The 22,683-nt window shown below is 50.4% G+C and overlaps 7 protein-coding genes across 7 annotated transcripts; 4 read left to right on the forward strand and 3 right to left on the reverse strand.

Moving 5' to 3' along the window:
- Positions 1–197: 197 nt before the first annotated feature.
- CI109_100886 (uncharacterized protein) lies at positions 198–1,102 on the forward strand (the record flags this gene model as incomplete). The annotated part of the gene is made up of 4 exons (XM_032007262.1): positions 198–263; positions 375–498; positions 606–790; positions 1,028–1,102. 4 exons carry the CDS (start codon positions 198–200, stop codon positions 1,100–1,102), a joined length of 450 nt encoding a protein of 149 aa, XP_031858494.1.
- Positions 1,103–1,377: 275 nt separating this feature from the next.
- Positions 1,378–3,021, reverse strand: CI109_100887 (uncharacterized protein; the record flags this gene model as incomplete). Its single annotated transcript, XM_032007263.1, has 5 exons — positions 1,378–1,511; positions 1,635–1,795; positions 1,990–2,118; positions 2,253–2,540; positions 2,690–3,021. The coding sequence occupies 5 exons, from the start codon at positions 3,019–3,021 to the stop codon at positions 1,378–1,380; spliced, it is 1,044 nt and encodes a 347-aa protein (XP_031858495.1).
- A 612-nt stretch (positions 3,022–3,633) lies between these two features.
- CI109_100888 (uncharacterized protein) lies at positions 3,634–6,263 on the reverse strand (the record flags this gene model as incomplete). Its single annotated transcript, XM_065966859.1, has 16 exons — positions 3,634–3,759; positions 3,821–3,902; positions 3,972–4,045; positions 4,098–4,157; positions 4,224–4,446; positions 4,509–4,734; positions 4,808–4,979; positions 5,035–5,095; positions 5,150–5,253; positions 5,318–5,396; positions 5,460–5,497; positions 5,569–5,639; positions 5,717–5,742; positions 5,820–5,885; positions 6,015–6,074; positions 6,151–6,263. 16 exons carry the CDS (start codon positions 6,261–6,263, stop codon positions 3,634–3,636), a joined length of 1,581 nt encoding a protein of 526 aa, XP_065822931.1.
- A 1,943-nt stretch (positions 6,264–8,206) lies between these two features.
- CI109_100889 (uncharacterized protein) lies at positions 8,207–9,442 on the forward strand (the record flags this gene model as incomplete). The annotated part of the gene is made up of 5 exons (XM_032007265.1): positions 8,207–8,375; positions 8,481–8,562; positions 8,633–8,735; positions 8,801–9,179; positions 9,273–9,442. 5 exons carry the CDS (start codon positions 8,207–8,209, stop codon positions 9,440–9,442), a joined length of 903 nt encoding a protein of 300 aa, XP_031858497.1.
- A 422-nt stretch (positions 9,443–9,864) lies between these two features.
- On the reverse strand, positions 9,865–15,889 carry CI109_100890 (uncharacterized protein; the record flags this gene model as incomplete). The annotated part of the gene is made up of 12 exons (XM_032007266.1): positions 9,865–10,033; positions 10,095–10,158; positions 10,224–11,370; positions 11,431–12,118; positions 12,174–13,902; positions 13,963–14,006; positions 14,076–14,440; positions 14,491–14,594; positions 14,651–15,138; positions 15,198–15,371; positions 15,448–15,458; positions 15,542–15,889. 12 exons carry the CDS (start codon positions 15,887–15,889, stop codon positions 9,865–9,867), a joined length of 5,331 nt encoding a protein of 1,776 aa, XP_031858498.1.
- A 1,215-nt stretch (positions 15,890–17,104) lies between these two features.
- On the forward strand, positions 17,105–19,289 carry CI109_100891 (uncharacterized protein; the record flags this gene model as incomplete). Its single annotated transcript, XM_065966860.1, has 10 exons — positions 17,105–17,121; positions 17,185–17,251; positions 17,308–17,455; positions 17,508–17,533; positions 17,596–18,021; positions 18,075–18,173; positions 18,241–18,421; positions 18,486–18,576; positions 18,625–18,676; positions 18,735–19,289. 10 exons carry the CDS (start codon positions 17,105–17,107, stop codon positions 19,287–19,289), a joined length of 1,662 nt encoding a protein of 553 aa, XP_065822932.1.
- A 1,156-nt stretch (positions 19,290–20,445) lies between these two features.
- On the forward strand, positions 20,446–22,665 carry CI109_100892 (uncharacterized protein; the record flags this gene model as incomplete). The annotated part of the gene is made up of 4 exons (XM_032007268.1): positions 20,446–20,935; positions 21,004–21,096; positions 21,152–21,211; positions 21,275–22,665. The coding sequence occupies 4 exons, from the start codon at positions 20,446–20,448 to the stop codon at positions 22,663–22,665; spliced, it is 2,034 nt and encodes a 677-aa protein (XP_031858500.1).
- Positions 22,666–22,683: the final 18 nt, after the last annotated feature.

Below are 22,683 nucleotides of genomic sequence, written 5' to 3' on the forward strand. Positions count from 1 at the left end.
GTGAGGATGTGTGATGGAAGTGATGTCATCATCCGTTTGAGTGTCAAGTGGGGGAGTGGAATGGAATCGCCGTTGAGCGGAATGTCATCCAGCATAAGGTTATCATTGTTCATGACTTCCATCTCTTTGTTATTCCATCAACGACAACAACTCTGATATCTTCCAAACCACTAAACATCCAAGCCATATCAACCAACATGTCTTTTGTCCGTGCCGCAGCTCGTCAACTCCCTCGATCGGGTGGTCAGACTTCCCGACTCAGCGTGAGTGTGCGATACTACGATCACTTCTCTATCCCGCACGAGCGGCGTGACATACATCGAGCATATGTATGACGAGAATGAATCGAAATGACTAACGACGTTGTCCTGTAGCGAACCTTTGCGAGTCAAGTCCCACCTCCTCTCAACACCCCTCCTCCTACTGGAAACACAGTGAAGAGCACACCTTATCCTCCTCCTCCCCCTCCTCCCTCTGCCAACAATGGCGGAAGTAGCAGTGAGTAATATCTACTCAAATCAATCCCGCCGATCATGGTCGAGCCTCAAGGCTGGGTCCAGTAACCATGTGTCATAGCTGACTTGTTCTCTCTTCCGCTCTCGCAGACACCCTTCTCTATGGTGGTGCCGCCGTCGCCCTCATGGGTCTCGGGTACTACTATTTCGCGGGGGACAGCTCTGCCAAATCCCAAGCTAAGGGTTACGCAGACCATGCCGAAGGTAAGATGAAGGGTATGGCAAACCAGGCAGAGGGTACCGCAAAGGGGTACATGAACCAGGCAGAGGGCAAGGTGAGTCCGGTTTTGGTTTGATGTAGAACGACAGGCATCCAGGGAAGCGTTGTAAATCGGACGGATCATCTCGGCCTTCTGATGGGTCTTTGATTCCATCTCTTCCGTTTGAAGGGGAGGGAGGAGCAACGGGTCAATGTCGTAGAATAGGGGGTCCTTATCTCGGGGTACAGCGAGGATCTGCTCTCAACACCGAAGCAGAAGATCTGTACTGACATCTCTCTCTCCCTCCACCAGGCAAGCGAGCTCTCCGGCAAGGCCAGGGGAGAGTACGAGCAGATGAAGGGAGAGCTCAAGAAGGCCATGAAGTAATTGGCTCCGATAATGTCAATTATCAAGTGTTCGAATGATGTGTAGCGATTTTATTCAACGAAGTGAACAACGCAGGCGGGAATGACATGTATCGATTTATCAAGCAACATAAGGCATATGGGTCTTTCTACTCTCTACTGATCTGATTCCAGCTTCCTATCAACGAAGATTCATTAACCAGTCGCTTTATCAAAATGCTATAGCTGCTGCTATGTCGTATCTATTCGCTCAGTTCCTCAATGCGCCAGAGACCACCATCCGTCATCTCCTGCACATCACTCATGACAAACGTGTTCTCGAACGCAATTCTCATGAGCCCATCCCTCGCTGTTCTTCCCCTTAAACAGGTCTGCCATCAAGCGATAAGTACTGTCCATCTCACCTTTCTTTTCGTCGAGTTGCGCTAGACCTGCACGGGTAGGGACATCAGCAATTTGACAGCCCGTTCATCGAAATTGACAGTACCACTCGCTGATCGACCAAGAAGTATGGCAGCGGCGTTGTATTGATGGCAAGAGCGGACTCAACTCACGATCAAAGGCTTTCTGAAGAGTTCCAAAACTAGCATATCGCATTTCGAGCAAGATTGAACATGCAAGTTGGGCAATCTCGTCCCATGCTGATCGTTTGGGTCCGGTCTTCGCCGGTGCGGAAAGTGCGATGGCAGCGATATTACCAATGAGCGCTTGTTCACTGAATCATCAAGCATTCTGTCAGTAGGTGCGGCACGGTGCAGATTGGGTTTACACCTCAGAGATTAGATAGATGAGAACAGAACTAATCTCAGTACGATTATTTGAAACTGAAAGAAATCCAGCATGCGGGCTGATCCTCCAGGATGTCATGTGGCAGTCCTGACCTCAAGTCAAGTCAAGAAACCAACTTACAGCTTCAACAAACCGCTCTTCGAAGCGATTTCGTATGTCATTGCCGTACTTCCTGTCCAGGGGACGAGGGCCGCTAACCCGTCAAGATAGTGTCGAAGTGCGAGTTCATGTTTTCCAGCTTTTCCAGCGCTGCGAAAGAGGCAGATTCGACTCTCGTCAGCGTGGCACTGAAGAGTCAATCCAGACATACACGTGCCTCAATAAGCGGAGAAGAGAACCGTATAGTATCGAGAGAGAGAGAGAGCGAGGAGGTATAGACTCACGCATTCCCCTTAACTTTCCACCCTTCCCCTTCCTGAACACATCCCTTCAGATTTTCCCCCAACGTGCCATGCCACTTCCTCATTTCATCCTTCTTCTTCTCCAAGCGCTTCTTCACACCTCCTCCGAAACTCCCACCTTTCGTACCTCTCAAAACTGTGTTCAGTGAATCTTCGATGATGAGGATGAATTGGACAAGTCGGGCTTTGATGAAGTCGTCTTGGGCATTTACGGCGGAGTGGTAATGATGAAGTAGATTTTTGGGATTCTGTTGGGCTAATTTGATCTCCCTACGAGGACCAGAAGGAGGAAGGGAAGGTGAAAACGTCTCAGCAGGGCATCCCCACATCATGCTCTAACTTATCGATCCAATTTTCTGCTTGAGGAGAAACGAGGTACTTGTGTGTTTTTGTGCACATACAGTAATTCTCTGACTCACCTGAGCACGTCAACCTGACGATCAATGACCAACTTTCCGATCCCACCCTCATATTCCCAAACCCAACGTCGCCACAACTTTTCCCCCATCTGACATTCCCGACCTTCGTCCCCTTTCTCCTGCGCAAGATCAGAAACAGAGATGATGGCAGATATGTCCTTATCCAGATCGATCCAGTGAAGAGGCTCAATACCCTCTTCTCCACCCAACAGAGCTTCGGAAAGGACGAGCGAGGGGTCGATGATCTTATTACTCTTCTCAGAGGAGGGGAGTCGCACGAGGACGAGACGACCGTTGTGCTCTGCAAGACCGTATTGGGGTGGCATGGGCATGGTGGGTCAAATCGGAGCGAGGGTATACAGTGAAGGGTTGTGGGCTGTACAAGTGAGCGTAGGAAGGGTAGCAGGATCTTCGAAGGGGGCAAGGGGAGCTAATAGCAGGATTCAAAGGGGCCACTGACGGAGAGTGTGATCGAGATATCACGGTCGAGCGATGGACTCTAGGTGATAATGAAAATTCAAAACAAGGTCAGAACGATTTGAGGAAAACGTTGACGGCGGCTTGATGATCATTCGCTGCTAGGAAACACGACACACAGACCCACACGAATGGAGAAACACACGACCCCTCCTTTCGACTTGTGTTCCGTGATATCAAAGGACGGCAACGCCTCATCACCACTTCCCTTCTCGTTGTCTTCCCTCCCTTCTGCACGCCTGGGCAAGGTGACAGCCGCCGCAAGAGGTACGATGTACATTTTCAATTAATCTAAATGTACCAACATATATCGTATATTAAATGTTTCACAAAGCTGGATGAACAGCCTATTCCCAAATTTTACCGACCGTATCCGAACCATCATCATCATCATCATAAGTTTGTGTCCTTGAGGCGCGCTACCTGCCCTCCTCACTTCACCCTTACTCCGTTTGCTGTTTGAGCGATCACATGTCCTTGACGGATTCTCGCTCTTCGTGAGTAAGGTTGCTCCTGGGTCCGTCGTAGTATCGCTTTCCGTGAGCAAAGTACCAGATGAGAGACAGGACCATGACGGCTATCGTGATAGGAGCCTGAGAACTCAATGGTATCAACACAGTTCCAGCCTACGATATAGCAGCGGTCAGGACCTACAGAATAGTTGAAAGTGTTCCAAGTGAGAGGGTAAGTCGCGGGGAACGCGAGGATAGTCACTTCGAACAATGTCCAGAAGAACCTGAGGGCAGATGAACACCGAATCAGTCACTTACTCTACAACATTCTCTGAGACCAAAGATATACTCACATGATGACGTTGACGGCGTAACCCCATCGACCCATGAAGAATGGTCCTGGAGAGAATTTGACCTCGGAGTGACCCTTGAACGAGGAGTCAGTCAAGGTGTCGACGGCTAGTCCAGAATGAACTCACATCGAAGATTCTCCTGGAGACGACGGGAATCAAGTATGATAGATCAAGAGCGACAGCGCACTAAACAAAAATGAATCGCGACGATATCAGTGAACGTCACTAAACTGAGTCGTTATTAATACGTACCATACTGAAAATGGCGTTGACCGCCGTCAAACTCGCAAAGGAGAGAACACCCATCAACATACTGATGGCAACAACGAACCAGACGGCGATGATGGGGGTCTTGGTCTTCCTGTTGAGACGACCGAGCACGCCTCGGTCGGGGAAGGCACCGTCTCGAGAGAAAGCGAAGACGGTTCGGGAGTTTGCCTGGAGCGCGGTCTGGACAGTGAAAGCAGCGACGAGACTATACAAGATAAGATAGGTCAGTAAACCACTGCGGCACAGAAGAGGTACGAACAGACATACCAGACAAATGCCCAGAGAACCATGGCACCAGCCCTACCCATACGAAGATACATGATACCCAGGAAGGCGTTTCCAGAAGGTCCTGGTAGCTCGGTAACGTCACCTGCGCAGATACAGAGGACGATGTTGAGGATCCAGCCGATCATACCGGTGTTGAGGACGGCGACGAAGATGGCGACGGGAGCGGCGATAGCAGCTCGGTGAACCTCCTCACTGATGTGGGCGGCTATGATTAAACTGCATCAGCTCCAACTGTATAACTGCAGGTGATCCATGATAGCCAAGAGCGTCAGACTCACCCGCATCGTAATCGGTCATGGTCCATTGGACGGAGAGCAATCCCATCATGACCGCCAAACCGTTACTTGGCCATCCGGATCCGTTGCTGACCTCTGTAAAGATGTAGCTTCCCGGGTGCATGTCCGCTCGTGACGTAGTCGCAAGGAGAGTGATGATAATCAAGAAGGCGGACTGATACCATGACATTCAACAACTATCCGTATTGGTTTGGATAAATGACACTCACGCCGATGTTGATGAACACAAAGTATCGAGTGGTTCGTGCAAGACCAGCAGTAGGCATGGAGCTAGAATAAGTCAGACGATGTTGACGGCAGGCTGTGGACTAAGTGTTGACTTACTTGAGGAGACCGTGCATTGTGAGCAAGGCAATGAAGAGCAAGAACTGATGCCAGTTCGAGATCACATAGTTCTCACGGCACACCACGACAGCTCCCAGGATCATCTATGCATCACAACAGATGTTAGTCGAATGTCACAAACGGGATGTCAGTAAGAAAACCACTCACACCTGAAAGACCCCATTCGGTCGAAGCGACACCGGCAATCTGACCCAAGATGTTGAGGTAGCCAGTCACCCATCCGACACTGCCACCAACACCAATTACGATAAGCACGTGCGTGTCTTCGAAGAGTCGAACTTCCACTTACATAGGTCGATAAGCTCGAGGAACGAGTTCAGCGGAGGCCTAGCGAATAACACATACGTATAAGCTTCGTGACATCATCTTTTTGTGTGTGAGATCTCAGACAGACTCACGGTGTAAAGACCACCAGCGGTAGGATAGGCGGAAACGATTTCAGCGATAGATGCTCCCAAACTCAAGTTCACTAAACACGATGTCAGTCAGCGACCCCATGCATGATTTTGAGCCGGACAGGAAACGTCGAGAGGATTTGTTACGCACTGATAGAACCGGCAAGCCAACACCATCTATGTTATGAGTCATAAGAGTCGTCAGTCAGTCACTTTTGACGGGAAATGAATTTTGATTGGTGAAGAGTGCTCACACGACCGATGCCACACCACCGAGCGAGAGTGGAGTGGTGAAGGTAGTAGCAATAGAAGCTGTCATACTGTGTGTCGTCCATGTGTTAGGTATTTGCTTAGATGCAGAAGTGTCCTGGACTCACCCCATGATACTATTGACAATAGCATCGAGATCAGCTTCAGTTCGTTCGAGATAGACACACAAGCAAACTCACCTCATCGCAAAACTGAAAGTCTCAAGATTTCCAAACTCTCTGATGAACTCAGACTTGTATCTATTCAGGCAAGAAGCACATCAGATCCCCGTGATCGGTGCATGCATGCATGGCGAAGTGAAAGGCAGAAACTCACCCGAGTTTTGCAAGGAGCGCATCATCATCTACAGTGTCTGTGCTGGTGCTGTTTCCCAACTCTCCTACCATCGCCTCGTTCTTGGGCTCGCCATACTTTTCCACATCAGACATCTTGATTCTTGACTGACTGTTACTCTGAACACAAGGCAAAATGTGGAATGAAAGCAAACAGATCAGAAGACAAATGAAAAGTCGAGGTCGAGGAAAGAAAAGTGTTTTTGAATACTGTCACTAAATGACGACTGGAAAGAAGTGATACGCGATGCGATATGACGGAGATGAACGGATTCGATGGTTGACTTTTACGTTTCGTTTGCACGAGTACCGTCAGAAACGTGGGATGAGATGTGGGTAGAACGGGATGACACCTTATCGCTTTAGGACTACAGACTCTGTTGGAGCATACCAATCATTAGCTCGCTTAAGTAGTTAGCTCTTTGCTATACATTAATTGGTTATGCCTCGCACACTTTTCACTTCTTTTCGTTTTTCACTTTTCTTCATTCCTTACGGGTACGCAGAGCTGTCTGTACGTACGTATGGTACAAGTACAATACTCACCATGTCGAAGCACGCGATTGGAGCATGGCCTTGGCATTATCAAGGGTTCTCGGAGCGGGAAAAGGAACAATCTCAGGGACAAACTCAGGGCAAACATCAGATACCATAAGGGTTTTCGCCCCGGATAATTCCAAACATGTGCTTGTGCGGGTGCTTGTGCTGACAGTATATGTACAAGTCAGCCTAATCGATAGAAAGAAGAGTGTGGTGACATGAGGGACGATGCGATAGATCCAATCAAAGAGATCCAGCATGAGCGTGTTGCATCCGGATTATCAGGATACCGGTTGATTCTGGTCAAGATCCATGAGGAACCAGCGCGCCTTACCAAATCGGCCTTGAATCGTTCTGGTGTTCAGTCAAACGTACTTGATCCAAAACACGCATTCACCGTATAGCCAAGTGGAACAACTAGTACTCATCGGGATCATTACGGCACGAACCATCAAACGCATGTCTTGTCTCGCATGATATGAGAGGAAGAAAATGATATGGGATCAACCGAGATTGGCCCGACGAGTTGCGGCATTGTTGATTTGTGGTTTACTGGTAAACACTTACATTGTCTGCTAAGCGCAGTGGGACGTCCAAACGATATAACCCGTCGAACGACTTTACTCGATGTCTTGAGGGTCCGTATACAACTTCCCAGTATAGATTGACCCCGACACAGCAGAAGCCTCCTGGGTCAATCTTACAGGCAATCAATCGAGCCGCAATGCTTGAAACGTCCGTGATCGAGCTGAGAGACAGTATCAGAGGGGCGGCTTTATGGTCACACATATTGGAATTCGACACGACACTCTCCTCGGGAGATGGTCAAGACACCCGACGGAGGTCGGACCGCGGAATCGGGCCAGATCTTCGGTTCTCGGTCGTTCGCGAGCTTTGACCTCCACTCGCAATGTTTCAACTTACTTCTTGATTCAGACATGTTGAAATACACAAAAGGTTGTTCGTCGTATCCCTTTGACGATGCATGGACACGAACCTGCATGGTAGGACATCGCACCATTTTGCTTTGCCCGAAACGACATACATACGGCGCCATCGAGTCAAACTCCTTTACTTGACACAGTGTAAAGAGACGCGGACACGTCGTCCTTCGGTCAGGGTTCGACTTGGCAGAATGGTTCAATTTTAGCACTGACTGATGTTTGCAGTGCTGATTGATCAATGATAGGCGGTCAGACGGTCATCCATCACCGTTAATATCTGTGCTTTCCTCCACCTTTTCGGATTACACTTACCGCTCGACATTTACCTTTGACCATTGCCTTACTTACCAATCTGACACATCACCCCGCCCCGGCCTGCCAAGCGATTGAAGCGGGGGACCGAGCGTGACTGCGGCGACAGCGCCTGTCCTGCTACATACATATAAACAAACGCCGGAGAAGATCAACTTCGTCTTTGCCACTGCCGGTCAATACTTCCTGTAGACTCGCTCAATCACACCGTCTGCCAAACATCAACAAGCGCACTCAGTCAAAATGGGTCGAGACGATTACGATCTCGAATCAGCGTACGGCTACACCCCTACAGAATGGGTGACAATCGTCTTCATTGTCGTGTTTGCGGTTTCAGGAGCTGTGCATGTTGGTCAAGCAATTTGGTTCAAGTACTGGATCGTGTTCCCAACCATTGTTATAGGTATCATTCGTGAGTAAAGACATGCCCTTCCTCCATCCAGGTGGAGTTCACTCCGCTTCGAAGATACGCCTTGATGTGTCGAGCAGTAGCTGACGACCAAGTTACGGACTATAGTTGAGCTGATAGGATGGGCCGCGAGATACTGGTCTAGCCAGAACGTGCTCTATGACCCACCATTCCTCCAACAGATTATCACGTAGGTCAATCTTCACATCACACACTAGGATTGCGCGCCTTCACACTGATGACATTGCTCGGATGCACAGCCTTATCATCGCTCCTGTATTCTTCAGTGCGTGGTGCTATACCATCCTCGGGTTAGCAATCAACAGACTCGGTCAACAATATTCAGCTCTTCGACCGAAATGGGTACGTTTGCCGCAATTCGCAATAATCAAACAGGGCAATGTGCTGAATTCGTTGCGCGCACGCAGTACCTCGCCATCTTCATAACGTGCGATATCATCTCTCTCGTCCTCCAAGCTGTAGGAGGCGGATGGGCAGCCTCAGCCTCCGACCCAATCCCTAAAACACCTACCAATATTATGGTGGGGGGTATAATCTTCCAGTTAGTCAGCATGGTCGCCTTCTCAAGCTTAGCGTTGGATTTCATGATTCGCGCAACTAAGAAAAAGGCGTGGAAACATCGACAATCGGAAGAGTCGATGGTGTCCGCCAGTGAGAACGCGACTTTCGCGGGGGCGAACGACAATGCAAGTTGGGAAGAGAAGGAGAAAGAGAAGGGGGAGATCAACGGGTGGTGGATCGTTTTGGCAGGAACAGCAATTTGCAGTTTGATGATCATCATTCGAGGTGAGTCCGTGATCCCTTGGCCCCGGTCATCGTCGATCCAGGATCTACGAGTTCATGTATTTGGATGCTGACTGGACTTTTGACGTCGTGCAGGCGTATACCGTTCCGTCGAACTCGTCCAAGGATGGAACGGTTATCTCATCTCGCACGAGGTATACCAGGATACTCTCGACGGTCTACCTATGAGTCTAGCAATGATCGCGGTCAACATACTTCATCCTGGGTTCTTTTTACCAAAACGACGGGGGTGGAGGAATCCCTAGTCGCCTGCTACTGCTGCAGACGCGAAGAGGGCTTGAGATTGATACGGACAATACATGTAGATAGTAGTGAGGTCAAGATATACAGCAGAGATCAGATTTCCAGATGCTACAGTCAATATCATTTTGGTTAGGATCATTGCCAGCTCTGGAAGTATGTCGTCACAGGATCAGACGTAAGGACTGGTCGCCACATATTGTACGCGCAATTGACCAAGTCGTGCTTAACACTCAATTCGAGACGTTTGACAACTTCATACACACAGACAAATCACGGATATATACGCACAAACCCATATCCAAAACCTTCAAATTGTCCAGTGGTATCTATCTACTCTTCTTACTTGATCACTTTCACATTCCATCGTTCTCCCTGGCGATTAACCTCTTACTAACCCTCTTAATACTTCTCTCTCGCGAGGAGACTATGATTGTCTCATTGGTGATGTCTCTGGATCGAATTGCGATAAGAGATGTTTGAGCTGAACCACATCTTCCGTCCTTGGTGCACTGGCCGATGTGCTTGGTGTCAACTTTGATCCGCTCCCATTGGCGCCTGACGAAGAATTGTTCAGGTCTTCCATCGCGAGCCAGCTGTGTGGTTGGTGTTATGTCAGCCATGCTCCTGTGCGCTTCCATGTATTCAATGACTTACTGATCCAGTTGTGATCGGAGTGATTTGGCCTTCAGTCGGAAGTGTGAGTAAACGGCTTGTTCATCTGCGGAGCCAGAACACGACGAGTTAGTTCCGTTTCGTGTTACGTATAACGAACATCCCACTCACAAGGGAACGGCCCCTTCTCGCCCTTGCTCAAACCTCCTTGCATCTTATCCATCTGTTCCACCAAGAAATCCTTCTCATCCTGCTCATCCTCCAGCTGTCTTTTCAGATTCTCCACCTCCAACTCCAGCGCTCTCACCCTCTTCGCAGCTAGTGCATCCTGAGTCGGGGTGCCTGGTACCGCTCCTCCATGACCATTGACGACGTTTTGTCTTCTGGACGGTGTGAGCGGAGTAGCTTCATTCAGCTTTCTCAGTTGATCAGACATATCTCTACCCAACGCATCGTGAGATTGTTGTAATCCCCTCAGTAGGTCTTCGCGGCGGAGGTTCTCCGTAGATGGGGTAGGTGTCGGTCGAGCTGCAGCGAGTGCACGTTGGAGTTCCGCAACTTCGCCTGATAACCGTTGGTTCTGGTCCAGAACCGCACGATGTTCTTGATCCAGCCGTATTAGATCTTCTTGGGCTCGGGAGTACTTCGCTTCCAACCGACTTGAACTGCCCAAAGTGGACGTTGACGCTTGTCTTCGTTGGTCTTGCAGATCTTTCTCCAGCGAAGCGATCCTCGATTCCAATACTCGTCTCGCCTTCTTCTCATCTTCAAGAGCCAACACTGCGTCTTTCTCCTCGGCCGACATGGATGCTCTTGCAGATCTAGCCTCTTTGCTCTTCGAAGCTTTCAGCTTGTCGTATTGTCTGGCCAGGTCTTCGAGATCCGCATTCAATCGATTTCGGTGCGTTTCCAACGATTTCATCTGAGTATTGAGACGTTCATTCTCCCGCACTTGCTCAGCAAGTTGTTGATCAGTGAACTTCTTCGCTTTCTCCAAGACATGGTAATGCTCCACCACCGTCTTGTTCTCTCGACTTCGAAGCAAGTCGATCTCCTTGTCTCGCGCTTTGATCTCCGTGGCAGCCTTTGCGAGATCTCGCTCAGCCTGCAGGGATGCATTGCGGTGCGCTGCGAGTTCTTCTTGGTTGTTATGCAGTTCTTGCTCAAATCGATGTCGTTTGGTCGTTTCATCCTGCAACTGACGGCTGACGTTGTCGAGCGATTTGGCCCAGTTCGCCTTGTCCGCTTCGATATCAAGTACGGCGTCTTCGAGACCGTTATATTCATCCTGAAGTTCTTGCATTCTCTTTTCAATGTCCTAAGCAAAATTTTGCAGGTCAGAGGGGCTCTCCACAGCGGCATTAGCACGTCGACTCACATCTCTAGCACGAGCGGTACTCTGCAGTTTGCTGTCCGTCTGTGCCAGTTGCTCTCTGACAGCAGCCAGTTCCGCTTCCACCTTGCGCCTCGCGTTCTCCGCCTCAGTCAACTTGGTCTGCGTCTGACCGACTGCCGCTTCCCTGTCTTTCAATGCTGCTTGAGCGGACTTGAGATCCCTCTGGGCGGCCGTATGACTTTGTTTCAGGCCTTCCACGTCGACTCTCAATTTATTCGCAAGCTGTTGAGCCGCATCTCGTTGGTCGTCGAGTGATTTCTGAAGCTGTCCGACCTGTTGTCTCAGTCGATTCATCTCCTGCTCTCTCGATCGATCCGCTTCCTGTCGTTTCGAGTCTTCCGAAGATTTAGCGGCCATGACCTGGCGCAGATCATCTAGCTCTCTCTCCAGTTTCTGGCGAGCCAATACCTCCGCGTGCTTCTCTTTCTCGCGAGCGATGATCTCCTGCTTTAGACCTTCGATCTTGACAGTCAAAGCTGCCTTGGCTTGATCACTCGCCTCCTGCACCTTGGTGCTGTTCGTTCTCTGGGACTCGAGCTCGAGAATGTCCCGCTGCTTGCTAGCAATTGTCGACTCATGTCGTTGGACGGCTTGTTGGAGCTCCTCGTACTGAACTTTGACACGTCTCATCTCTTCGCTAATCGCTGATACCTGGGAGTTACCCGATTCGCTGCAGTCGAATGATCAGCATATACCAAATGCACAATCAGTACCGAGATACTCACGCTTTACTTCGCTCCAGCTGTAACCTCTTCTCCATCTCCAGCGAATTCGCATCAGCCCTGTCTTTCGCCCTCTTCAGCGCTTCCTCCTTCTGCGTTACATCCCTTCGCAGCTCTTCCAACGTCCTCGAGAGATCCTGCTTCTCCTTCTCCAGTTTGCTGTACGTTGAGGTGCGTTCTTTCGAGTCTTTCAGGAGCTCCGCTTCCCTCTTTTGCCAAGCTGATCCTTGCTTCTCCAGAACCGCCGCTTGGGCGACCAGTCCTTCGAAATCGGCTTGCACTTGAGATAATCTTTCCTTCGCTGCCTCGGCGGCCGCAACTGCTCGTTCTCGTTCACCGTCAAGTAGGTCTATGTCCTCCTCGAGAGTTCTGATCTTCTCCTCCAACTCTGACTCTCGAGCCTTTGACCGTTGGAGCATGAGGTCCTTCTCCCTGCCAAGTTCTCGCTCAGAGGAAAGATCCGTCTCAATCTTTGACTTCTCCGCCACCAAAGAAGCCTTCAACTCCTCCAGCTTCTTCTTCTCCATCTCATCCCTCTCTGCTCGTTCTTTCGCCATGGCCAACTCAGCCTGTTTCTTAACCAACTCGTCATCAGCCCGAGTGGCAGCGAGCAGAGGTCGTACTTTGACATAGAGTGACCACCACGGCCAATCTCGAAGCTGAAGGTAAACCCGAGCGTTCCGTTGGATCGTTCGGACCGCTTGAGCACGGTTAATCAATTTGAGTATTCGTCGTCGAGCTACGTGCATTCGCGCAGCCGATTGGAAACGTCGGAACAAGTCGGTGAGAAGGTTATCGCGTCTCTCCTCGAGTTCGGCGAGAACGCCAGCTTTGAAGAAAATCTTGGTCGCACCGATCTTGAAGAATTGCTTGTCAAGATCGAGAGCCTCTGCAATCCTTTCGGCAGCTTTTCGACCATCCATATAACCCTTAGGTATGACACCTGGTGTGAGGACCTCGTATCGTTGTCGGAATTCGGCAAAGGAATGTCGATTCGGATAACCCAGTCGTGCTATTCTGATACCCTCCAAGACACCGTTACATCGCAGCTGATCGAGGACAAGGTTGACATCCACTTTGCCTGGTTTCTTTTCCGAGTTTGGCACGATACATCTGACAAAGTGCGGTTGGGTGCTCGAGAGCTGTTGCATCAATTGACCGAGCTGCTCCTTGTGTCTTTGACCGACTGTTCGGAACGCTCCTCGCTTCACCTTCTTGTGCACCCCGACAGCAGCAGCTTCCTCCGAGTACTCTGCGAAGAGCGTCGCAATAGAAGGTATTTCGGATTGAGCGAGTAGTCGTGCCACAGCTTCGTTGATCGGGTCCTTGTTCTTCTCCAACCAGCCTGTTGTGCGATACTCGACATCACCAGCGTAATGCTTAACGACGAATCCAGCGCCGAATCGCGTAGCTTTGAACTTGGCGGATCCGGGATGTTGAGGACTAGCTCCCCTCGGTGTTTCCCAGAGATTTTGCACCTTCTCGGTGAAAGTTAGGTCCGTCGCTTTCGGCATGATACACTCCTCGTCCAATAAGGACAGGATACCGATCGGTTGAGAGCTTTCGATCAGCTCGATAGTGGGTTGCAAGTCGAGACCAAAGTTGACGTAATCCCACTCGATACCCTCTCGAGCGTACTCTTCCTGCTCGAGGGTGAACATATGGAAGTTGAAGAACTGTTGCAGCTTCTCATTTGTGAAGTTGATAAGGAGCTGTTCATAGCTGTTTTCGACTGTGGGACGTACATAGGGTCAGGTTGACTTTCACTCTCCGATATGCAAATTGCACTCACCAAAGATCTCGAAACCAGCAATGTCCAGAACACCGATGGACAGGCTAGATGGAGGGCAATACGGTTTAGACAATCATTCGAGCCAAAGTGCATCACGTCTCATTATCACTCACGCTTTAGGACTCGGTCTATCGAGCGCGGTGTTGATCCTGTCCACCATCTTTCCGAATGTCTTCTCATACATGAATTTGCACAGAGCTCCCAACTCGTCCTCAGCCTGCTTCTTACTCCTAGCGTTTGTGACCCATTCCCGACCAGCTCTGACTTTCGGTTGCAGGACCGATTTCGTGAACTCCTTCACCGATATCCCCAGGAGATGACAGATCTTGTCGGCGATAGGCTGCATGTTTGGTGGAAGGAAGGCTTGATCTGAAGCTGAGCCGGTCAGAAGGAGATTGCCGATGTGAAGGATGACAGCAGGGATTCGGAATAGCTCGAACTGCTCGGAATCGGTGAAGCCCACAACACCCAAGGCGTCCTACAAGACGGTCAGCAACTAACAGAATAGGCAAGATTGGTCTGACTAACCTTTAACAGACGCCATTCAGACAGGTCATCCACTCCATCAATCTGCGATCGTGATTTGCTCAGGAAGTCGTACTTCTCCGGTGCGCTATCTAGCAGTAATCGATCTGTTTCTAACATCAGTGGTGTTCATATGTCAAATCTTGGAACAGGCTCAACTCACCTGCAAGCTTAGCCTCCTTTGCACCCTTCAGAAGTTGGTAGAACACATGGAAATTCCGCTCTCCTTCCGCTCTAGCTGTCACTCTACTCTTCTCCAGCAGATACCAGTCTATATTCGCTCCTGCAATTGCACCTGTCGGTGAGAAGAAGATCCTGATGAATTTACCGAATCGACTCGAGTTGTTGTTCCTCATCGTCTGGGCGTTACCGAAAGCTTCCAAAATAGGATTCGCTTGTAGGATTTGTTGTTCCAGAAGACCTAGTGTCGATGATGAGGATTGAGCTATAGCTGAGATATCTTCTGCGTCTTTCCCCTTGAAACTTGAGGATCGAGGTAGTCCAGATGCAGGAGGTAGCGAGAGTGATTTGTTCCGGGAAAGAGAGGATGAAGAGGCTTCAGACTCTGCAGGGACGGTTCCCGAGGCGATGGCAGCGAGGTACTGGATGACCTTTTTGGTGTTTTCAGTCTTACCAGCGCCGGATTCTCCTCTGTGTTGGCGATATCAGCAAACGCATAGTCTAGAGAATGGACGACTCTCGAAACCTACGTGATTAAGATGCTTTGACTCTCCCTTTCCTCTCCAATCTGCTGCCAAGCTCTTTCGGCGACCGCGAAGATGTGAGGTGGGTTCTCTTCTCTTCTCCGCGTCCGATACTGAGCGATAATCCGAGGTGTATATATTGGCAGTGGTCGATAGGGATTGAGTGATATCAAGAATAGACTGAGAAGGGAGCCATGTCAGCTATTCCTCCGCCGCGTCGCGCTGTTTTAGTACGCCAGCAAACTGATTCACTTACCCAGAGTATGTCTGTCAACAGTCAAGGAGAAGTCGGTACAACGTTAGCATTGAGTCTCCTTCTCGCAACAGCACGCAAGGTGACAGATACTCACATATATGCTACCAGCTCCATACCTCGTTCTAACATTATTGATCACACTCGCCTCGTTCAGATGCGTCAAATCCGCAATATCCTCTACACCATCAAATTGAGGTGGGTTCATCGGGCTCAGCTGATATAGCGGTACCGTCTTCATCTCCCCCGTTGTGGAAATCTGAACTTCGGCAGTAGCATCTGGAGAGCTTTCGTCGCCAGATTGTGATCGGATCCAACATGGTAAGAATCCTTCCGTAGTGTCGGGAAGCCACATCCGTCTGTTCGTTGAAGACGGAGGAGAGTCGTAAGGTAAAAGAGAGGGATGCGGTATTGTTCGTCGAGTTAGTGAGATAAGACGGTCCATTGCGAAGATCCATATAGCGGGTCGTGGGAGTGAGTGAGAGTGAGAGCAAGGTAGGGAGCAGCAGAATTTCACTCAATGTTAGCTTCACCATCTCCATATAGATGTGTACGATCTACGACTGACCTCTTCTCATTGAACTCGGCCTGCGCCGCTGCAACAGCTGCTACGTCCCTATTATCTCTGTTTACCCTCCTTAGGAGGTTGGCGGGGTCCATGCTGAAGAGAGTATGTGCCGAAAAGTGGTCTGTGTGTTGATTACGATTAGGCCCACACTACTCCGTCAGAGGGTGGGACCGTGTGTGCCCCGACACAGCGTTGAAAGGTAAGGTCGGAAGTTGATGGCGGGCTGTGTCCGAGGCGACGGTTTGTTGATGTTGTTGTTGACAACTACCGAAAGCTGGGGATCTACAAAGTAGCAGTGCTGCACCCAAAGGCGAATGCCACGTCGTCAGTAGCAGGCCTCGTACAGTGATGAAAGTAGGTGGCCAAGTGAACGATGCTTGATGACGATTATTGTTGTGTGATGTCAGTTTGTTGAATGAGCATTGACCATGTTCATCTGTTGTTCCTAAATCAACCTTTGGTCGCTTTTCCCTCGTGGCTGCTATCAGAGACGCGTCAAAGATCTCGTCTCCTGCCACCCAGACCCCTAAAATCAAGATTGCCACAAATCACTTATTCCCGACAATGAGACTCGGTAATACCCATCCACGTGGGTAACAATCTGGCACAAGCATTCCTCCACACTACGACATCCTAGCTCGTAGCTGTACTCTCTCGCTCCTGTTACAATTCAGCATCATCATCCTTTCCCTTCTTGATCTCGCTCTCCCGCTTCACACTCCCTCCTCAACTCTACAATAACATCCCACTCGCACATCACTCGTAGACAGCCACAAGCTTCGCTACAAGTAGATACATACCAAACAACCCAACACTCACAACTACCAACTTCTCTCGACCCGCAGCACAACTATTCTCGAGTCGACCATCAATCACTTTCCTTACGACTGAGTCGCTCATACACCAGTATTTCGAGGTCAACGAGAGCACGAACATAGGCTATCACATTTTATTCAGTAGCCTTGTCGATCTCAAAGACTTCCACCAGTTCACCCTGGTCAACTACAACTCATATCACACGGTCTCACTGTAATTTGAACCGCCCTACACCATCAAAGACCTTCTTTCCTCTCCCTCCCTGTAATAATCATCATGGCTTCATCATCATCGTAAGTCGTTTGGTTAGACCATGTGCGAGATATGTAGTCGCTGACCACAAATAACACGTCAAGATCACAAAACCAAGATTGGAAGAAGGGCCTCGTGGCACCTCCCAAGGACTATCGACCTCAGACTGAGGTATGTAGTATCATTCTTCTGAAGAAGCAGATGAAGGTCTAATGTCGTCATCATAGGATGTCACCGCTACCGAGGGCTCCTCTTTCGATGACTTCGACCTCCGACGAGAACTCCTCATGGGTATCTACACAGCTGGTTTCGAACGACCAAGTCCTATTCAAGAACAAGCTATCCCTATGGCTTTGACGGGCAGAGATATCCTTGGTGAGTACCGCTTCCTTTCTATTTGGTTTGCCACTGATGTGTATGAGTGTAGCTCGAGCCAAGAACGGTACCGGCAAAGTCAGTTGCACTATAAGACAGTCTGGAATCTTCACATAAGCTAACATATCTGGCTGGAATAGACCGCATCATTCATCATCCCCACACTCAACCGAATTAACACCTCATACTCACATATCCAAGCTGTCTTACTGGTTCCTACCCGAGAACTTGCCCTGCAAACATCACAAGTCTGCAAAACTCTCGGTGCTCACATCCCCAACCTACAAGTCATGGTCACCACCGGTGGTACCACTCTACGAGACGACATCCTTCGACTGCAAGAGCCCGTTCACATCCTCGTCGGTACGCCTGGTCGTATTCTCGATCTTGGAGGCAAGGGTATCGCAAATCTCGGGAAATGTGGTATCTACGTTATGGACGAGGCGGATAAGTTGTTGAGTGAGGAGTTCACACCGGTCATCGAGCAATTATTAGCCTTGTGCCCGCAAGAAAGACAAGTCATGCTGTTCTCAGCTACTTTCCCTTGGACAGTCAAGGAGTTCTCTGTGAGCTGCATCCGTCGCACCCTTTCAAGGTCAGTCAGCTGACGCTTTGTCAGGATCGCCACATGGTTCAACCTTTCGAGGTCAACTTGATGGACGAGCTTACGCTTAAAGGTGTTACACAATATTACGCATACGTCGAAGAGAAACAAAAGGTTCACTGCCTCAATACCCTCTTCTCCAAGGTAAGCCTATCGGTTGACAAGCATCGCTGATAGTCAGCTTCAAATCAACCAATCTATTATTTTCTGTAACTCTACCAACCGAGTCGAGCTTCTCGCCAAGAAGATCACTGAACTCGGCTACTCCTGTTTCTACTCCCACGCAAAGATGCTTCAGGCGCACCGAAACCGCGTCTTCCACGATTTCCGTAACGGTATGACACGAAACTTGGTCTGTTCAGGTGCGTTTGTCCCGTGGAGCTAGAGGTTCTTGCGAGAGAAGGTCACTCATTCTTCTGGATGCAGATCTCTTGACACGTGGTATCGATATTCAAGCAGTGAATGTGGTCATCAACTTTGATTTCCCACGAACCGCTGAGTCTTATCTCCATCGAATGTAAGTTGAAGAAAACACCGGTCAAGTCCTTACTGACCTCGCGTTTAGTGGTCGTTCTGGTCGTTTTGGTCATCTTGGTCTCGCTATCTCCCTCCTTACAGTGAGTAATAACCATTCGATAGTTGTGGTCACAGCTGAGTGCTGACTCCTTGTACTAGCTCGAGGATAGACACAATCTGTACCGCATCGAATCCGAATTGGGTACTGAGATCGCTCCCATCCCTGCTGTCATCGATCCTGTTCTGTACGTCGCCCCTAGCGGTGTCCCCGACGAGCCGTCTCCTCCGCCTCGCCATGCGGCTGTGTCGAGATCCTCAGTGCCCGCAAAGCCCCCTGCTCCTTCCCCTGCTTATCAACAACCCCCTTCATCCCAATATTCTCAACCCCCACCACCCAGTCAACCCCAAGCTCCGGCGCAGTCTCAGAGCTACGGTCAAACGAACCCATCGCAGGACTCGTCTACGCCGACTCCGCCCTCCGGAGGTAACGGAGTCGCCAATGGACGACGACCCAACAACAACAGCAACAATAGCGGACCCAGACCGCCTCAGAACGGTGGACGAGGCGGCCAGCCAGGTCAAGGACAAGGGAGAGAAGGGCGAGGTGGTCAGCCTGGGGGTCGCGGTGGACGAGGAGGTGCACGTGGTGGTCGAGGCGGTCAACCAGGCCAGCAGCAACCTACTGGTGGTGCTCCTGCGGCTGCTAGGGCTTAAATCAGACTGCAGTCGATGGGGTGGTGAGATGCACCTCGGTAAGGGAGCAGAGGTAGTAGCAGATGGCAGACAGAAACAGAGGATAGTGGCCAAGAGATTCAACTCTCACGGGCGGGACACAGACAACGCTGAGGAAGAGGAGGATGGTGGATGCCTTTTTTTCGTGACACCTAGTTTAGTCTTGATCTTGCTCCTTTTCCAGGGGTGTGAGACCATGCATGATTATGTTGTGACATGAGGGTGTGATAGCACCATTCAACGATGCATGAGCGTAGTCATAATGTCCGTTAAAGGCACACTTCCAGAACTACATGCATGACAATCAGCGTCGAAGCGAGCGAGATAAGGATGCTTGTATGGTGTAAATTGACGTGACGTGTCGGTTAAGGCCAGGGTAGGTAATAAGCGTACGGTATTAGATACAATATCCTAATCGGGGAGGCAGGGTAAGTGGGAGATGGGGTGAATCAGGTCCGAGCGTGTTGTAATGACAGACCGAGTGACTTGAGTCATTGAATGCAATAATGCAATCAATCACCCCAATCGATAGTCAAGGTCCAATAAGCCACAAATCAGGTCACCTACAGTGTGCTTGACTGCATCTGTGTGCGCATCTCTATCTGTTCTGTATTCAACCTCATCAAACGATACATCTCCGCTTTGACATACACATCGAGTGTAGTCACCTGCTTGAGTCTTGCCATCAACACCTCCATATCTCAAACCATAATAAACCTCCACGTCGTCGACATTACTCTGTTTCCCTCCCAACGCGTCCCCACATATCGTCACTTTCGACTCACACATCTATACCCGGGACACAACAATCGATCAGCTCGACTCATCCAAGACCTTTGCACCCTCCCCACACTCCAAGCTGTCACCGTCCTCGAAACAGCATATACACCTCTGTTACGCGTTTCCGTGTGATCAGTACAAAGGACGTGCAGAGGACAGACATCCCCTGTCAGATAGATTGACAAAGGGCATATCCACTTGAAGCAATCGGTATTTCTATCAAAGGATAAACCTCACTTTATTGCGGACACCTCGCTACCTCTATTCAACCACATCGCATTTCATTCACATCACATCACCTTGATATCATCGTTACCCACCTTGTCACATCTGTGAACCTCCCCTTCGTTTATCCGAAATGTCCGTTCCACTCCCATCACCATCACCGCTCTCTCCATCTTCTGCCAAACCTATCCCATCACGCTCTCGTCCCACTCCTATCTCCATCAACTCGCCTCACGGTACATCCCCCTCATCCCCCGGCCCTGCAGGCGGTGGCGCAACCGCCGCATCGTGGAAACGACCTGCTGGGTCCAGCTCCGTCAGTCGCTCGTTCGTCACTGACGATAATTGGCGTGAGAGAACAGCTGGATCAGTTGGTGCAGGAAGTTTCAGCGGTGGTATCAAGTCTGCAAGCGGTAACGGTAACGGCAATGGGAGTGGGAATGGCAGTGCTGGTCTATCTGGTGGAAAAGGTCCTGAGAGAACTGTAGGTGGATTCGGATTCGAGAAGAGAGAGGTCAAGTCTGCGGGATTGAGCGGATCCAGTGGTGCCGCTGTGAGCGGTTTGAGCAGAGAGAAGGACAAGAAGGAGAAGAAAGAAGAAGACAAAGATGGAGATGGTAAAGGTGAGTACAGCTCCCTTAACATACTGGTCCAGCTGTCCAGGAATCAAGCTGATGCTTTGGGAACTCAGCTGCTGCTTTAAGTCACGTCCCTTGTCGATTCTTCAAGGCGGGCGCTTGTACCGCTGGCGATAGCTGTCCATTTTCTCACGCCGCACCTGATTGTAAGCTAGACATCGCAACGCTGGAAGCAAGCAGCTGATACCATATCGTTCTCAGCGGCCAAGCGAGAGGTCTGTCAATGGTTCTTGAAGGGGAACTGCAAGTTTGGACACAAGTGTACGTTCAGCTAATACCCACTGTGCTTGAATGCGGCGAATCTAACCATATTGCTGCTCACAGGTGCCCTCGCTCACGTTCGTCCCGGAGAACCCATGTCTATGGATAGGAAGAACAAGAAAGCTGCGCAACTGGAAGCTCGCGAACGTGCCGACTCCGTCGGTTCCAATGGCTTGGTATCCAGTCCCGCCAATGGAAGTGCTATCTCAAGCGGAAGGAAGATTCCTTCGGCAAACGAAGAACATATCGCTTCTCCTGTTCCGATCAAATCAGCTCTCTCGTCCTCGATGCAGTCTCCTCCAGCTGGCCGGTTGCCCTCATCGCCTCTTCGAGAGCCCTTCGGACCACCTTCTGGCGCTCAACTGAACTCGCCCTCTGCTGGGTTCGCCCACGCTCGCGCCATCCCTACATTCGCATCAAGCCCAAGTCGGCCATCGCCCTTGTCTGCTTCCTTTGGTGCAAATGGTTCCGTTCCCGGTCCATTATCGCTAAAGAACAGTGCGACCAATCCGTTGGGCTCTCCTTTGCGGCCTCCTGTCACCGCTGGCGCTGCCGTGTTTAGCAGCTCTTTCTCGCATGCTTCTGCCGGTCTTGATCGAGCTGCCCAACCTGTTCCTCTCTCAGCTTCCTTTGCAGGTGATGGTGCGAAGCTTCAGAAATCCATTTGGGCTCGATCTGACGGTCCTGCTGAGCCTCTGTCGCCTCGACGACCGATTCCTCGACCGTCCAAGTCCACCGCGGATGTCTTCATCGACGAAGAAGACCACGGTGAGGACTTCCTACCGTCTAGCTTGTCGGACCTATTGACTCCGCAAGAACGAGCTCGACGAATGTCCCGACGTGATTCTCAAGATTCGTTCTCCGCTTCTCCCTCCCATGCCGCTTTCGTGTCACCCGTGTGGAACGGAGAGCGACTCGCCCAATCTGCTGGACCCACCATGGGACCCGGTGGATTCCTACAATCACTCTGGTCAGCTGAAGGAGAAGATGCGCGCAAGTCTCGACATGGCGCTGAAGATGACTTCGCGTTTGGTCCCGCGACGGCTCAACCACAAGGACAACGAACATCACTTCTCACCCAACAGAGATCTCCTACCCAAACCACTCCCACCAGTCCTATCCGAAACATCCCACAGAACCGAGGTCCGACTACCGGCGAACCATACCTCATCCGCAATCTCGGAGACCCATCTTCCCCTTCCAGCAGGGCGCTACAAGAACATGCCCCGGGTCAGTCATTGCCCGGTGGACTGGCTTCTGCTCTATCGAGATTGCATCTCCATGGACCTAGATCGCCTAGTGGTCTGGGCGGTGCTCTAGCCGCTGGAGTCGCATCAGGAGCGGGATCGAAGGCTCTGGGAGGTATCGCTCGGTCTGAGACGAGTGATAACGGCGAAACCACACCTCCACACGTCGGCGAACACGATGAAGGCTTGTTTGCTATGGATGGTTAAAGGGACCGATAATATACA

The sequence above is a fragment of the Kwoniella shandongensis genome, chromosome 2, assembly GCF_008629635.2.
Source record: "Kwoniella shandongensis chromosome 2, complete sequence".
NCBI lineage: Eukaryota > Fungi > Basidiomycota > Tremellomycetes > Tremellales > Cryptococcaceae > Kwoniella > Kwoniella shandongensis.